This window comes from Chionomys nivalis, chromosome 6, assembly GCF_950005125.1.
Source record: "Chionomys nivalis chromosome 6, mChiNiv1.1, whole genome shotgun sequence".
NCBI lineage: Eukaryota > Metazoa > Chordata > Mammalia > Rodentia > Cricetidae > Chionomys > Chionomys nivalis.
Window position 1 is genome coordinate 21,704,617 of NC_080091.1, and position 18,161 is coordinate 21,722,777.

At 41.9% G+C, this 18,161-nt stretch overlaps 1 protein-coding gene across 2 annotated transcripts in view; it reads right to left on the reverse strand.

Annotated features, from left to right (window-relative positions):
• Wdpcp (WD repeat containing planar cell polarity effector) overlaps nt 1-18,161 on the reverse strand; it is a 286,163-nt gene that overhangs the window by 132,335 nt on the left and 135,667 nt on the right. For both annotated transcript variants that reach the window (XM_057771862.1, XM_057771861.1), the window contains exon 10: nt 2,251-2,860. In XM_057771862.1, the coding sequence (XP_057627845.1) occupies nt 2,251-2,860 (610 nt within the window). The remainder of the gene's footprint in view (nt 1-2,250; nt 2,861-18,161) is intronic.

The following is an 18,161-nucleotide window of genomic DNA, read 5'->3' on the forward strand; positions in this document are numbered from 1 at the left end:
ACATGAAAATGCCACATGGATGCCCAGAATCAGCTCTGTGTTAATTCAAGAAGTATATTAATTTTTGGATGTATTTAGTAGCAGATCATAAGAAAAATCTGTTCTTTAAAACTAGGTTCTCTTTTTTTTTTTAAAAAAAAAATGCTGGTTGGAATCTACTATTTCAAGTAATCTACTCCTCCCATGAAAGAAAATTTGATATAAATATTAATTTCATAATACATTAAAAATGGGACATAAAGCTTCAAAAAAATCTTTAGATACTCCACATTTAGCTCTTTCAAAGAGCTAAACTGGAAGACTGCAGCTTCCCTGTCCTGGAGACTTAAATGAAAATACAATTTAAAAGATAAATGTCAGTTGCAGAAGTTATCACCTTTCTATCTGAAAGCTTGACTTCTATTGGATAATTCTATTCCAAGAGACCTTCTTGGGAAAGAGGTGACAGCCAACTCATTGCCTAATTGATTTAGGAACAGTGCCCGGGGAGACAGTCCAATTAAGTTTACAGGCTGGCAATTAGCAGGAAACCCTCTAAATCCCTACACTGAGAGCCTGTTTACTTTAGGAAGAAGGCAAATGCACTAGAGACAGGAAGACAAAACTGTGCTTTTTACAAAGCTGTTGTGAGGATGCCCACAAGGAACAGAGAGAGGATGCTAGGTATACATGGACAGACAGCAGTCTCTTTGACAGCAGCTGAGCAATTTAAAGGGAGGGGGGCAGAGAAAAGAAAGAAAAGGTAGGACAGAGAGAGAGAGAGAGAAAGAGAGAGAGAGAGAGGGAGAGGGGGAGAGAGAGATGGATGGAGGGAGGGAGGCTGTATATGTTTTAACAGCCATAGAAAACATCAAACATCCACTTTAATTAGTGCTGTATATGGAGACATACAACTGTTAAAAAGTAGCTGGGCAAAGTCTAACTGGATTATCTTATAATAACAGAGATTCCTAACATTTTTGAACAATTTTACCATTATGAGCCATCAATGGCATTTCCACTATTAGAAGGAACACGGGCATCCTTATACACACTCTGTACCTCAGGTTAATCAGGCCATTTTCTCCAGACATATCTTATGTTCAATTCGGAGGCAAACAGAGCAGTGTGAAAACAGAGAAAGCAACTGCAGCTTGACAAACACCGCGATGTCTCTAAAATACAACTCCGCACCCACAGCAAATCCTCTAAGGTTTTCAAATGTATTTTCCTATTTTTCCCAAGTACATAATGTATGTTAATTTAAAAAAATGTTTTTGTAAACCTAAGTCCCTCAAAGAATGTTATACAAAACCATGTAAAGCAGTTCTTGTTCTTTCAATACATACCTAGCAACAGAAAATTCAGAATGGTATTTCACTTTAAGGTTCCCCAGTGGAACCTTAAAAAGCTAAATTGTTTTAAAAAGCTATATATATTAAAACCTTAAAGGCCATATCACTTTATTATAATATAAAATAGACACTAAGAAAGCTCTTTAGATATTTCATCTAAAATGAAAAAAACAAACAAAAACAAAATCACAAAGTTACACAAATATCTTTAACAGATTTTAATTAAGTATCTGGTTTAGTTTCTTTCTAAACATTTGCTCTACACAATTTCAATATAGGCAGCAACAGACACAGAAAATCTAAAAGAATTTTTGTAGAAAAGTGTTATATTCTATAACACAGTTTTTCATGATGAATTCAATTAATTTTTAAATTCTGATCTACCTATTTCTTAGGGAATATTTTAGACAATTATTTCAGAAAAATTAGAAGTGAAAGTTCAGATTTTAAAAAAAATATTTATTATATATATTTGTGTGTAAGCGCACGCGCTTACTTGAGTTTAGGGGTACCATGTGTATGCACTGCTTGGGAAGGCCAGAAGATGGCATCGGGTCCCCTGAAATTGGAGTACAGGTAGTTGTGAGCTACCACATAGGTACTGGGAACTAACCCAGGTCCTCTGAAATAACCGTAGACACTCTTAACCCTTAAGTTATCCCTCCAGCTCTGAAGATTCAAACTTTTAAACCATCAATATGGACAATTAACACAATTTCCAAAGTCTCCATTTTATTCACGATTCCTTCACTAGTTAGAAAAGCACCCACAAGCATTTTCAAGGAATCTATAAGTAATCACTGAAAAGTAGAGACATTATGGGATGACAAACAGAAAACCTACCATCTGAAGACTAGCTTGATGCCTTGGCTATGTTACCAACATAAACAAGGTACTTACAGTCTAGTTGACTTACCAAGCTTAAACAACAGCACACCCACAGGTCCTCTGTTGAACCTGAGGAAGAGGAGATCACAGATTTCTCCCCTTTCAGGCTTCTGGGAAACAAGAGGAGGAGCTATCCACTGCATTTGGACAAGACTGCTTGAAACATCAAAGAATTTGTTGAACTGCAGAGTCTCCCTGGGTAGGCGATCTTCAGCCAAGAGCTGGATGTTAATAGGGGCTAGAGCAATGTCAAAAATTTGCAGCTCCCCTTGGCTGCTGCCAACTAGCAGGATGGCACCACTTGGGTGGCAGCTTACTAATGAAGGCAAGAGTTCAGCCTGGGCCAAAAGGGTTGCTCCACGGTGAGCTTCATAGAGAATTAATGAAGAGTCTTCACAGCCCACAACCAGTTTGTCTTCAGTAGGATTCCTGCAACAGCTGATGGCCTTCGATCTTAATGGTATTCTGGTAACTGACACGCAGTGGAGTTTGTTCCGGACACATTCATAGATACAGCTGTCAGCCATGGGCTCCTTGTCTACACCAATGGAGCACTCCACCGTCAACACCTGATAAGGTTGTTTGGCGCCAAAGCTAACATCCAGAGGATTCCATTCCGTGCGAACAGAACTCAGAACCTGTAAGAAATGTGTTAAGTACATTAAGAAAGACCTTGGTCTTGCTTCAGCTGTCATGCACAGGGTGGCTTTTTAATCCAGAACCCACTAAAGACCAACAAATGCATCTTAGACACCAGCAACAGCAGTAAACGGATACACAGGGCGCGTAAATACTTCCGCAGAGCTTCAGCATCTGAAACTAAAATTTAACAGTCTTAAATAGATTTGAAAATCACTTAAAGTTGCATATGTTTCATATAAAAACTAGCAAAGTGGAATTTTATTAAAATAATCAGACTAGCAGAATATATTTAGAAGTTAGAAAACTTTGGGGGGACTTTAAAGGATTAGGTAATAATCTCCTTTCCGCACACCACCCTTAACATTTTTGAAATTATCAATAAATGATTGCCTGTGTAGACAAAGGAAAAAAAGCTTTCACGCTAAATCAAGTCTTACAAAATTATTTTGCTATCATAAAAACAAAAAATATGACACATTGCTATTTAAACAAGTTCTCAATAGAAAGAAATAATGTAACATGCTAGCTTTAGATGAGATAAGAAGCTAAAAATTAATAAATGATATATGTTAAAACTTGTGAAAAACAATTTAAAAGCATCTTTAGTGTAGAAAAGAAAAATTTATTTGACCTGTGCACAGAAACACCAAAGCAGGAAAAAAGAAAACAGGCTATTTGCTTATTCATGTGAAAATGGGGGGCAGTAAAGAATGGGGTTAAACACTTTGCCTGAAAAGTAAACCACTACATGATGTAGAAATATGAGATAACATTTTTCTAAGACATTTCAGCTGTACACCTGCAGTGTACATTGTGTGAGTAACTTGTCTCATGCTGTCTGAACTCGCTGAGACGCAGCCTTAGGAAGCGGGGCTGCACACTTGCTTTTAGTCTCAAGATGTCCTCCAAGGTCCCTTGTCTGAGGAGAGGCTACCCTCCCCAAATCAGCTCTGACAGGGATGGGGGAGGACTGCCAACTGTCCAAGAGTAAAGACACTGGGTTCTAGAGAGCAGCTATCAGGTGGCCATCTCCAAGGGAGGCCACTATTGTTGACTCCATGGTGTAACAAGGCCTGCTGTGGGGAGGGAAAGCTGCAAGCTCCACCACAGCCAGGTCAGCCATGGAGACAAAGCTCACTGCTCTCCGCTGGATATTCTGTGCACTGATGGTCTGATGATCTCTCTGTCTCACTATTTATTCCTTTACTCTAGTTCAGTATGCAGTTAATAGTCACTCATTGAAAACTAAACCTGTTGTCTTAGATTCCCTATACACTCCAGACCACACAGAACACCACACACACACACATGGGACATGAAGATTCGGATTGTATTTGGCTGTGATCTGTCTCTGGGTTAGCAGTATGTCACCAAAGTAATTTTCTTATATGTGAAACTGGAGTAATGGAGATATTATTAGTGCAACTCATTTAACCATTTTAACAGCTCCTTCTGAGTCACACTGTTTCCAAAAGGCACACTTGGCAGTGTCATGGAATGCTGGGCTGGAAAGGGGAATGCGCACTAACATTGGCTCTGTGTCTTTGCTCTTGAACTGTGCACGTGTGGGCATACACACTGTGGAGGATGCTGGGTACCCTCCTCAATATTCTCTATTTCTGGAGATAGGGTCTCTCACGAATCTGGAATTCTCCAATTCACCATGAAACACAGGGACCCTCCTGTCTCTGCTTCCCAGCACTGGGACCACAGGTGCACACCACACCCAGGTTTTGACGTGGGCGAGCGTAGAGACCTGACCTTAGGCCTCCAAACCTGTGTGCCAGGCACTTAGCAACTGAGTTCTCTCTCCAGCTCTTCATGGTGTTTTAAAAATTAATCTAACACCTCAGTACCAATTCAATCTTTAAGCTGCATAGCTTTAATTTCATTTTTCTGTTCAAATTTCTCAAGGGCAACAAACTGACTAATGATTTACATTTTATCCCTGGCCTAGAACACAAAATACTGTAATAGATCACACCAAACTCCTTCCTTGCCTTGTTCCCTTTGTGCTCCCATTTTCATTCGGTTAGTAAATATTTTAGTAAACTATGTTCTAGACACTGGAAACAGCAGGAGAAAAACCGTCCTCTCCCACTGGTTGGTGGTGGTGTACACCTTTAGTTCTAGCACGCAGGAGGTGGAGGCAGGCGGATCTCTGTGAGTCTGAGGTCAGCCTGGTCTACAGAATGAGTTCCAGGACACTGTGGGCTGTTACACAGAGAAACTCTGTCTGGAAAAACCAAGAAAGTCCTCTCCCAGAGACTCATGTTTTGAGCAATCAGTCTCCACTTTGTGGGGCTATTTTGCAGGCAGGAGGCTTTTTGAGATGGGACCTGGCTGGCAGAAGTAAGTCACAGGGGTAGGCCTTTCAAGATTCTGCCTGGGTCTCTTTTACTTCCTACCTGCCACCTGTGGACAGCAGCTCTCACAGCTGGCCCCGCAGACAGGGCTACTCCACTACTTCGCCATCCCCTTCAGGGTAGGCTAAATTATCTAGAGGGGATCCCAGGTGTCCACACGATGTCCCCAGCTAGGTCCTTGGACAGCAGAGGAGAGGGTGCCTGAACTGTCCTTGCCCCACTATCACGCTGATGATTATCTCGAATATCACCATAGAATCTTCATCCGGTGACAGATGGAGATAGAGACAGAGACCCTCATCAGAGCAACAGACTGAGCTCCCAGGGTCCAGTTAAAAGGCAGAAGGAGGGAGAAGATGAATAAGGAAGTCAGGACCGCGATGGGTTGGTCCACCAACTGAGGCAGTGTGTGTCTGTTCTTTTGGGAGCTCACCAAATCCAGCTGGACCAGGTCTGAATGAGCATGTGATCAAACTGGTCTCTCTGAATGTGGCTGACAATGGGGCTGATTGAGAAGCCATTGATAAAGGCACTGGGACTTGTTTTTATGGCATGTTCTGGCTTTTTGGGACCCTAGCCTATATGGATGCACAGCTCCCTAGGCCTGGATGTAGGGGGGAGGGCCTTGGACTTCCCACAGGGCAGGATTCCCTGCCCTCTCTCAAGCAGGGAGGGGGAGGGAGGAGGGTGAGTGGGGGAGCAGGAGAGGAATGGGAGGAGGGAAGGAAGTGTAAATAATTGAATGGAAAAATAAAAATTAAAAAAAGAAAGAAAGAAAAGTAAATAAAGGAAAAGAGGGAGAAAAAAAAGGATGAACTCAAATAAGCCTTTGCTCTAGTAAGCTGTCTGCCCAGGAGAGGCCGTGGTCACTGCACCGCATACAATGTGCGGTGCTGGCAGGTATGGATGTGTGTGCAGGCCCAGAAGCCTGATGTCGATGCTGCTGTTTTCTTCCATCTCTCTCAACCTGCAGCTTCCCATTGCAGCTAGACTGACAAGCCAGAACTCAGGTGCCGTTCTCACAGGCACACGCCATCATGCTCAGCTTTTACAGGGCATCCAAAGCCATCTCCTCATGCTGTGGGTAAGCACCCTGCCGAGCTATAGCCTGGCCAGAGGCTCTTGATCTTGATGTCTGTCCCATACTGGAACTACTTCAAGGCTGCAGAGTTTTTCAGAGGTGGGGCCTGACTGGTGAAATTAGGTGTTAGGGATGAGCATCTGAAGTCTGTACCCGCCCACCTCCAGCATGCTGTCTCTGCTGCCCTGCAAGGAGTCTGCCACATACCCTGTTGCCATAAAGTCTTCAATGTCTTCCCCACCAGAAATATGGAAACTCCCCCGAAATAATGAACCAAGATAAACTTTTTTCATTTAAGTTGTATATGTCAGTTACCTAATCATAGCAATGCAAAATGACCCAGCCTGTTTGTTCCTATTTTCCTTTGTCCTTCTTTCTGCATTCCTTTGCTCTGGTTAGAAGGCAGGACACCTACAATAGGAGGCTCTTATAGCCTTCTTTAGGTGAAATAGGTCAAGGGATTCTTTTATTGACCTCAGAGGAGAAAGGTAGAATAAAGAGAGATGAAGAAGGTTAGAGAGATCCACCTGCTTTGGTTGTTTTCTCAACTTGTGAGCTTAAAATACTCAGCACACGGAAGTGTCCTATCGGCATTTCCTACATCCAATCACAATTCAATGGTGAAGTAACGGGTAAGAATCAACAAATAAACATACAGACATCCTATATCTGTACTTCCTAAGTACTATGAAGTAATAAGGCAGAGTCAGGGGACTGGGAAGCAACAAGAGTTGACCTGTCTGATGAAGCTAGCCTGAAAGAAGGCGTGAACCCTGACCCCACGCGGGAGAAAAGAACCCCACACTGAGAAGGGCCCTGCATTAGAAATTCTCTGGCCTGAGGGAGCAGATATGGCTCCAGAGAAAGGACCAGGGAAGAGAGTATGAGAAACTGGCAGTTGAAGGGCCAACTAATAATGGAACTGAAAAGTAAGGACTCGGATATTTTGGCTGAACTAAAATGAGAAGCATAAGCAAGCTAAGCAAAGGAAAGACATAATCTGACTTGCGTGTTATCGTCATGTGATCCACAGAGTCCAAACTGAAACCTGTCCTACACTTTCTCAGCTGCGTCACTCCACACGTGTCCTGTCTGAAATCCAGTCCTTACTCGGGATCTAAGTCATTCTTACCAACCATGCCGAGCCTTGAACAACTTGTGATGGTTAGTACTGTCAGCTGGAAGCAACCTGGAAGTACCCGGGAGAAGAGCCTCTAGCACGTGTGAGGGCAGTGTTAGCTGTCAAATTGACGGAAGAGGACTGAACTGGGAGCAGTGTCTCTGAGAACCTCTGTGAGGGGCTGTCTTGACTGCACTGGTAGGCGTGGGAGGACGTGCCCACTGTGGGTGGCACCATTTCCCTGGGCAGGGATCCAGGACTGTATAAAAATGGAGCGAGTGAGCCGAGCACAAGTACAGATGTATTTGTTGTTCTCTTTCTTGGACGTGGACATGACGTGTGAGCAAATGTCCCGGGCTCCTGCTGCCCTGACTGTCCACCATGAAAGACTTTGCTGCAGATGTCCCGGGCTCCTGCTGCCCTGACTGTCCACCATTAAGGACTTTGCTGCAGATGTCCCGGGCTCCTGCTGCCCTGACTGTCCACCATGAAGGACTTTGCTGCAGATGTCCCGGGCTCCTGCTGCCCTGACTGTCCACCATGATGGACTTTGCTTTGAAGTGTGAGCTAAAATCAACACTTTCTCCCTTGAATTGCTCTGGTCAGGGCAGTTCAGCACAAGAAGAGCATCTAAGTTGCCTGTGAGAGACAATCCAGACTAGATTAATTGGGAAGACTTGCAGTAACTGGATTGGTGCCGGTTTATGGGCTGGGGTCCTGAACTAAGCAGACAGGAGAAGCAGCCTGGGACTCAGCACCCATTGCTCACTGCAGCCGGTATGCCAGCACAATCTACTGCCGCCGCCAGAAGTGCTTATCTTATGCTGTGCGGGCTTCTGTTTCAGACATTTAGTCACAAGCCCTCATTTCACCGTCAGTTTAAAAAACAGCCATCTTGTGTATTTCACACCGTTCTACACCTGTGAAGCAGCAGGCAAAAACTGTGCTGGTGGGAATCAAGTCCATAATTCTTTTTTAAAAAAACTATACATTTAAAAAGACTAAAGCAAGCAAAACACTGCAACAGCAGTTAAAGAATAACTCTAGAAAACTTAAAATTGTACAATGGAACTCTTTGGGCATACTGAACGAAACAGGAGACACTGGAGCTATGAGATACTGAGGAAAATCTGAGCTCACACCGAATAGAAGGGCCCCCATCAGATGGCAGGGTAAACTTTTTACGGCCTAATAAGCCTCTCTGCTGACACAATAATTCAAATCAGAACAAATCAAACTGAATAAGAAAAGGCCCAGGTTTAATGTATGGTGGCCCTCTGGGAAAACACAGGGAGGGAAAAGGGGGGGGGGGTTAAATAGTCTGTGGAAGTGGTCTTCATCCTCTCTAGGGAGGGATCACCATTTGGCGGGCTTTCTCGGAGGTGGAATCTGACTGTAGCATCTCCCAGGGGAGGGGGCTTGGAATGAAACTTTCTACCAAACATTCCAGACTCCCAGGGGCTGGGGTGATGCCTGGACCCAAACATTGCAGACTCTTTGGATATAGGAGTGCCAGGGGGCTGGGCGACACTTCCAACCAAACAGGCAGCAGTCTACAATTTACAAGGAAGGTTCAGGGCTCTTGGCTCAGGGTTCCATGCTTTTTTTGTCTCTGTTTGTGTGACCCCCTCTAAGAGGCCTCAGTCCATGCCCTGCTACTATTGTTGATAATTATTTAAGGGAAGATGTTTTACACACCATAACTAAAAATGCCACTGGCTTGAGTATAGTTTGATGGTGAAGCACTTGTCTGGAATGAATGAGGAATTGGGTTTTATCCACAGCACTACAAAACCAAAACTACTGTGGATCTCTGTGTCTGCTTCCATCAGCTACTAAATGATGGTTCTATGATGGCAATTAGGGTTATCACTGTAATGGATTAATAAAACTGCTGCAGGTCCCTGAGTGACTGCAGCAGGCCATGTGGTGGCAGGCAGTGGGCACGCCACGAGATCACGCTGCAGGTCTCTGTAGACAGATAGGCATGCCATGCAGAGTGAGGTTGGATATTTATTTAGTGGGTTATGGAAGGGAAGAGGAAGAAGGAGAAAAGAGCAGAGAGGCAGAGAGAGAGACAGAGACAGAGAGAGACAGAAAAGAGAGAGAGAGAGAAGAGAGAGACAGAAGGGGGAAGGGAAGAAGTGGGCCTTCTGCCTCTTCGAGAGGGAGATGGAAAAGGAAGAGACTCAGGCTGCAAGCAGGAAGGAAGTGGAGGGGGGAAGGGAATGGCATGGTTTGTCTCTTTAAGAGACAGGACAGACCATTACAGCCACCAATCTGATTACAGGGGAAGGCCAGTTCAGCACCCTCTCTACTTTTGCTTAGGGTCTCAGCTGGAGTCATCCTTGTGGATTCCTGGGAATTTCCCTAGCACCAGGTTTTTTTTTACTAACCCCATAATGGCTCTCTCTATCAAGATATCTCTTTCCTTGCTCTCCCTCTGTGTCCCTTCCCCAACTCAACCATCCTGTTCCCTCATGCTTTCCTCCACCCCACCCCACCTCCCCCACATTCCCACTTTACTCAAAAGATCTTACCTATCTTATCCACTCATGCCTCTTTAGGGTTCTCCTTGTTACCTAGTTCCTCAGGGGTTGTGGATTGTGGACTGGCTATCCTTTGCTTTATGTCTAATATCCACTTATGAGTGAGTACATACCATATTCAGGTGGGGAGGGAAGAGGAACTGTGATTAGTATGTAAAATAAAAAACTTAAATTAAAAAACTTCAAATAGAAAAAGTAAAACTAAATCCTATACAAAGTAACTTTCCAATTTATCTCATCTGCTTCCTTTCTATCTCCTAAGTCTATGTCATTTCCGTTTCTTACATAGCTTTTGCTTTATTTGTGATTGACTGAGACCATCAATTATATATCTTATTTTTATATGTATATATCCTATTATGTAAAAATACATAAAATTAAAGATTCTGTAATGGAATTCTTCCACAGATCAAGATAGAAAAAACTCCAAAAAATACAATAAAAAAAATGAAACAAAAAAAACACACAAAAATTTAAAAATAAAACGAAAACAACACATAAAATACATTTTGGTTTAAAAGTATAGTATTGCGTTACTTTTCTTTCAAGATTTATTTTCTCTCTAAATTTTGTCTGTTGGGTGGGGGGGGGGCTATGTACATGTGTGAAGCTGAAGTCACAGGCAGGTCTGTGAGCCACTCAACACACAGGGGCTGGGAACTGAACTCCAGCCTTTTGCAAGAGCAGCACCAGCATTTAACAACTGAGCTGGCTCTCCAACCCTGGACCACCATGCCCTTCATACACATCTTAATCACTTCACTGCTCCAAAAGTGACTCCGCGCATCTATACTCTAGAGAAAGAACAATGACTGTCAAAGAGATAGGATACTGCTGACCTAGGGCCCAAAGACTCCCCGCCTAGTGAACACAGGTAATTTACAAGTTTATCGGTTTTCCTTCCCTGTGGTCAGACGGTGGAGGAGCATGCGCGTGCTGAGCTGTTCTGAGGCCACTACGCCCAGTGTTACTGCAGAAGTGTGGGACAAGGACTCTTGTTAGAGGGTTCTCCTTAAAGATGCTTCATTCTTAGATCAGCTGCTGTGCTCCAATAAGAGTGGACTCAGGAAATGCGAACGGTCAACTAGCTTTAAAATGGACCAAAGAAAACTGCCTCCTCTGAACAAAAATTCACACAAACTAAACATAAGTAAATGCTGTCCGTTCCCCACTAGTTCTTCCATGGTGCTGGAGTCTAGACAGGACTACGGAAAGAACAGGTGGGGCTGGGTTATAGCTCTCAGAATGATCTGTTAGCATGGATAACCAAAATACCTGTATTTTAAAGAATTTTATATGTTTGGCTTTAGGATTTGATCCTAATTGAACCTGATTCTGTCTAACCATCATGGTCAACACTGTGCAGGAAATGTAGCAGCTGGGCACCAGCTCTTGTTTTGGCAAAGGAAGCCCTGAGGTCCTGGGCAAGTTCACTGCTTAGAACTCTATAGTTTTGGCTGGAGAGATGGCTCAGTGGTTAAGAGCATTGCCTGCTCTTCCAAAGGTCCTGAGTTCAATTTCCAGCAACCACATGGTGGCTCATAACCATCTGTACTGAGGTCTGGTGCCCTCTTCTGACCTTCAGGCATACACCCAGAAAGAATATTGTATATATAATAAATAAATATTTTAAAAAAAAAGAACTCCTTAGTTTTCTCTTATGAAAAGGAAGGATTTATTCACATATGTTGTAGGATTGTAGTAAGAATTAACATTAGCAACAAATATGCAAAGAACAGAAGCACCCTCAATAGACACGTTTATTGCTGGTCCTGAAAAGAAAACCCCAAATCATTTGGCAAGGTCTGTAGCTAATAGAAAACATGAAAGGCACTGATCACTAAATATAATCCGTATTTCTTACTTAGGATTTACGTTGATACTTAGCTAAGTGCCAAGTGTAGCACGTGGAGAAAAAGTTTAAATACAGAGAAGATGCGGTTTGGAAGGTAATACCAAGTGGATTTTATCTTATTATGAGATTTATCATTGTACTTGGTATATGACAATGGTCAATAAACATTATGACTGTATAAAGTTTAAATGAGACAAAATTATTGACGGATGAAAAAGAAAAGATTCAAAATTTGATAAGTCAGCCGAGGCAATACAGAGTCCCTGCTTTAACATGAAGGCAAGGAGGAGCTCAACAAGGAGGAACAGGAAGAAACCAGATCCAAACTATCAGCCCACCCAGGGCTACCTGATGTCAGAGGCAGCCAAGGAGGGGGTACTTTCATTCCTAAAGATGGGCGATCATGGCTCAGTGTTTGTGTGCATGCATGTGTGTATGCATGAGTGTAAAAAAAAAAAAAACTGTGTAGTAAAAAATAAATACATAAATGCTAAAAATGTAAAAATGCAAAACTTCAGACTAAGAAACAGCAGAACAATCAGATGAGGTTCTAAAACTTCCTAAAGAGAATTGTTTTAGCCAAGTTTAAATCCGGCAACTTTCAGGTTAAACTAGCTCAAGGTTTCATTATGGCCAACCTTCATTTTCATTCTTTTAAAAGAAAAAAAACTCATTTTGTCAGGGAATGGTGGCACACACCTATAACCCTGGACTTTTGAGGTAAAGGCAGAAAGGTCAGTTGAAGGTTACTCCTCAGCTACGTGGCAAGCTCCTAAGGTTCTGAAGCCACTGACTCAAAAACTACATAGAATCCATGCAGGAACAGTACAAGGAGAGAAAGCCCTACCAGTCAATATGACTGATGGCCATTCCTGAAAGGTATGCTCAAATCCAGAAAGAACAAAAAGCAGAAAAGAAATCACAGTGAGTTAGAGACTGGCTCAAACCTTCAAGTTTCATGTTTCAACTAGACAGGGAACCTCTCCTGAATCTTTTAGAAGTCACCCAATATGCAAATCAGGAGAATTATTTAAAGAGAGGCCTTTCCTGGCACTGAAGCCTTCACCAGTAGGTAAACAGGTTACTTAAAAGATTATGCAGCAGCCAGAGTTCTTAGCTTATCACTAGGATTTATTCTGAAATCTACATTCTCTATATCACTTTGCAGAATTTTTAGGAACAGAAGATAAAAAGTACATTTTATTTTTACTTCTTTTTATGAAACATTCAACACACACATAAAAGTGGAGAGAAAAATATGTGAAAAACAGCTTTAGGAAATACTATCTTTTTGCCTCAATTTTAAAAATAAGATATCACATATAAGTTGAAGCCTGCCAGGCCCCATTTCCTTCTATCCCACCCCAGAGGCAACATTATTATAAGTGTGGTATTTATTCTTATGTACATTATTATAATCAATCTAGAGAAGCCCTATAGAACATGTAGAATTATTCTGTTTTATAAGTTTGCATAAATGTTATTAAACTATCTCATACTAATTTTATTTTTGCTCAATTTATTCTTCTGAAATTTAAGAAAATAACAGATATAGTTTAGTCTTCTATATAGTATTCCACCCTCTGAATGTACCACAAAATATGTTTTTATTTGCCTGTTGGTAGACATTTAAGCTGGTGTGTGTGTGTGCGCGTGCGCGCGTGTGTGTTTTACAGGGAGGGAACATAGGGTATCCCATTTGCTTAGCAGGCAGTCTACCACCGAGTTATAGTTACAACCCATTATCTAAATTTTCAGACAGGCTATCACTCAGTTGTTCAGCATGCACTGAACTTGTGGTCCTCCTTTCTCACTCACTAGAGTAGTTAGAATTACAGACAACACCACTAAGCCGGGATCACTCCCTCCCCCCTTTCTCTGCAGGAGAGAGAACACAGAAAACTTTATTCTCACAGAAAGTAAGCATACTTACACCATCTTAGTATATAACAAAATATAATACAGACTTTACATTAGTTAGAGTTTCTACTGCTGTGACAAACACCAAGACCAAAGCGGCTTAGGGAGGAAAAGGGTTACATCTCAAAGCTTATGAGTCTATCATCCAGGAAAATCAGGGCGGATACCCAGAGGCATGACCTGATGCCGAGGCCATGGAGGAGTGCCGCTTCCTGGCTTGCCAGCCTGCTTTCTCACACACCCTAGGGCCACATGCCCACAATAAGCTGGGCCCTCCCAAATCAGTCACTAAGAAAATGCCCTACAGACTTGGAGGCTAATCTTATGAAAGCTTTTTCTCAATTAAGAGTCTCTCTTCCAAAACATGTCTATGTTCGTGGCAAGTTGACAAACCCAGCCAGCACACAGACTGAAGGAGGAACGTGTCCCTTGTTCATCCTGGCTATTGGCTATAATACTGAGGCAACCAACTGACATTATTCAGTGAAAATACCTCAAACATGATGAAAAACATCAACTAGTTTTAACATTTAATTCATCTATTACATATCTAAACAAAATTTTGTTCTCATATGTAGCATGTTGAATTCCATTACTATTTCTCCTGTGCCTCCTTATTGCTAAGCTTGAAAGGATTACCAGATACATAAGACGTTTCTAGTTCCTTCTTACTATTGAAAGCAACACTGCTATGAATTCTCTCTGTACGTGGGCTCCTTGTATACGCAGACGGGTTTTCCTTACAGGTGTCAGAAATTCACCTTAATTGTTTTAGTTATTGCTGTGCTGTTCTTTATCACAGTCTAACTTCCTCTTCGATAGGAAGTGAATGAGAGGTCCCTACTGTGCTACATACTCAATCAAATATATCAACTGAAAAAAAAACAAGAAAAGTAACATTTGGGCCAGTAAGACAAGCCCGATGACCTGAGTTTGATCCCTCAGGGAGAACTGACCCCAATCTTTCTTCTGAACTCGACAAACACTGTGGCATATACATAAACACACAAGTGTGCACGTGTGCGCACACACACACACACATTGATAAATAAAAGAAAAAAAGAACTTTTAAAATAAATAATAGCATTTGGTTTTAATAGATGTTTTCCCTATCTTTAACATTTCCAATTAATTCTGACATTTGTATAGAGGATAAACATATAAATACCATACAATCATAAAAAATATTTAGAAAGGTAAACATATCTAAAAGAAGCATGAACATTCTTGCACCCATTCTCTTCAGCATGTGTAAGTTAGAACCTTATTTGTTTGCATTAATATAGATTTCTAGCCTAATGAATGACTTTTCATAATAGTCAACACAATATTTCAAAGACTTACTTCATGAAATAGGCATAGTCAGTGGGACAGAACAGAGAGACATTGACTTCTGACAAAGAGCAGAGCAAACCAATGAAGGAAGCAGTCTTTTCGACCAGCAGTTCCCAACAGCTACACACACGACAAACAAAACCAAAAACATGAGTCTAAACACAGACACTTAGCACAAAATTTAGGTTCTAATTAGAAGTTTTATCCTGACCATAAACTACTAGCCCTGTTTTCAGATCAGCAGCAGGGGTGTCTTAAGTCTTCAGTTTCTTTACATTTCCACTCACAGTAGAAGATTCTTTTAGATGGCAACGCCAAAGACCCATGGACAACTAGATGCGGATTTTAAAAAAAGGATTCTATGCAACAAATATATTACATAATTTAGACTATTTTAAGATGAGAGGGGGGAAATAAGTAAAACAGAGGGAAAAACTGAATGTCCTCAATAATTAAAACACTAGTGGTGATGTTAGGATGAGCATCCTGACAAGGTGGGCATGGTGTGCTATGGGCCACAGTAAACGAGAAATTAGACAAGGTAGGCATGTGTGTGATATGGGGCATAATAAACAAAAAATTATGGGATCCAATGCATTCCTCAAATCCCTATGAACTAAGAATTTTGGTACAGAATATAGAAAATATAGCAGTAATATATAGAAGAATTAAAATTAGGGACTCTTTAGTGTTGAGATAGAAGTATCAATATAAACATACTATGAATATGTATACAAATACACATATCGCTACTGGAGAAATCTAGAAACAATGACCAATCCCCAAACAACAAGCCAATGTCCCTAATATCTTGACTTAGAATCAAAATTATCATTTTTCCATTTAAAAGAAAAAACCTATCACCAGGAGCTGGTGGTGCACACCTTTGATCTCAGCACTCAGGAGGCACAGGCAGGCAGATCTCTGAATTCACGGCCAGCCTGGTCTATAAGGTGAGTTCCAGGACAGTGTACAAGATAGACACGAACCACTGACACACCAGACAGCTGGGAATCACAACAAGAGAGAGCAATCTGAAGAAGTTTCAGCGGCCAAAAATGAGGTAATCTAAGCTTCTAAAAGATACAGTTACAATTTATTAATATATCAATAGAACATTTGAATATATGTATTAATAGTGCTATTTTAAAATTAAAATCACCACCTTCATTACAGATTAGTTTATTACTTTGACAAATGATAAGAAAGAGACATTTCAATTCAGCTTACTATATAAAGCTGAGAGACATGCCATTTTTTTTTTTTTTTTTTTTTTTTTTGATTTTTGAGAAAGGGTTTCCCTGTAGCTTTTTGGTTCCTGTCCTGGAACTAGCTCTTGTAGACCAGGCTGGCCTCGAACTCACAGAGGTTCACCTGCCTCTGCCTCCCGAGTGCTGGGATTAAAGGCATGCGCCACCACCACCTGGCGAGACATACCATTTTATAAAAGTCCAAGTAATAAATGAAAATAATTTAAAAATAAAATTACCATTTTATAACATTAATGAATGGATACACCTTGAAACTGAGCATCAATAGTTGCTATTACCAAAAACCAGAAACAGAGCAAATGAACCTGAATGGTGAGCCTCTGTTAAAAGGCCAACTACTCGTGAGAGTCTCACCAGAGCTACTGACCTGCAGACCAGCAGAAGACACAAAAACATGTTAAAGGTTGCCATGCAAATACAAACAGGTCCAGTCCCCAGACGCTGCCACACGCTGCAGCTGCAACAGATACATTTTAAGGGAAGAATGGGGCTGATGGGGACCTGTAGACTAAGACACACACTGAAATGCTTTCAATGGATATTATGCTATTTTCTGGGGACGTCCACAGAGGTGGTAAAACCTGTGTAAGCAAACAAGAAAGTGTGACGTTCTCGGCATGGTGACGGAGGGGAACGGAGCCGCGGTTAAGACCGGGACAGTGCAGAGGTGCTTCCCAGTGCTGCACAGATCTAGGTCTCCAGCTGGCCGCTGGGTCAAAGGGTGCTTTGCTCATAAAGACACATTAATCTATGCGTTTACTTTGTGTGGCTTGCTTCATATGCATTATATTTTGTCATAAATATATACTAAGCCAGCACTAAAAAGAATACAAACATTGCATTCTCTGAAACAGAGTATATGACCATTTAGCTAAAAGCTAACACAGATGTGTGGCGAACTATCGCCGCCATTACAAGATGGCGCCGAGAGCCTGATGAACAAGTGTGTTTTGGCGTGTTAGACCAACGTCTCTACCGCCTGATCTTGCTCTTGATCTGCCCAGCAACAGCTGCTTCCAATCCCATGCGGCCACGTCTCTTTGGTTCTGAACACGCCCATTCTCCCTGTATATATTCAGCCGCTTTCCGCCACTCGGGGCCCCCCTACTTCCACCAGTCAACTGTAACCGAGTGCACTTCAATAAAGCGCGATAGAGAAGGATCCTGTGTCGGTGGTCTTCATTTCATCGCTGGTCGAGTCTTGGCGGGCCACACAGATGTACTTACTGTCAATGATGTTCATAAATATTTTGGCTTTTCGGTTGAAAATATCTGTAAATTTTTTGGATTCCTTTGCCAAATTGTAGTATATTAATAGTGGGACACAAACACTTTCCCATCAATCACTGCTCTTTAAAATTTGCCACAAAAATAATGCTTCATTCGGTGGTGGTGCACACCTGTGTTCCAGCATCAAAGGCAGAGGCAAGGCAAAAGGAAGCTCAAGAATAGCCTGGGCCACATGAGTCCTTGTTTCAAACAAACAGCAAGAAACAAACACAAACGACAAAACCTCTCCTAGGAAAAGCATGGCCTGTGAGGTTTATCTACCAGGTCTGACACGTTCTGTGACCGCTGTGACTACGGGGGTCACGCTCAGGTGGTCTCTCCACAGACCGTGATGCTAGCACCACAGGCAGAAAGAAGTCTCAAAGTCATGCAGCTAAAAAGCTAAGACAACCGTGTAAATATAAAAGGGAAGAGTAAGTTGTCATGAGGTGCTCGTCAAAGCGAATGTATACAGTAGACCAAAATGGCAAAAACTTCAAAATAAAGTAGAAGGAGTAAAAAAATTAAATG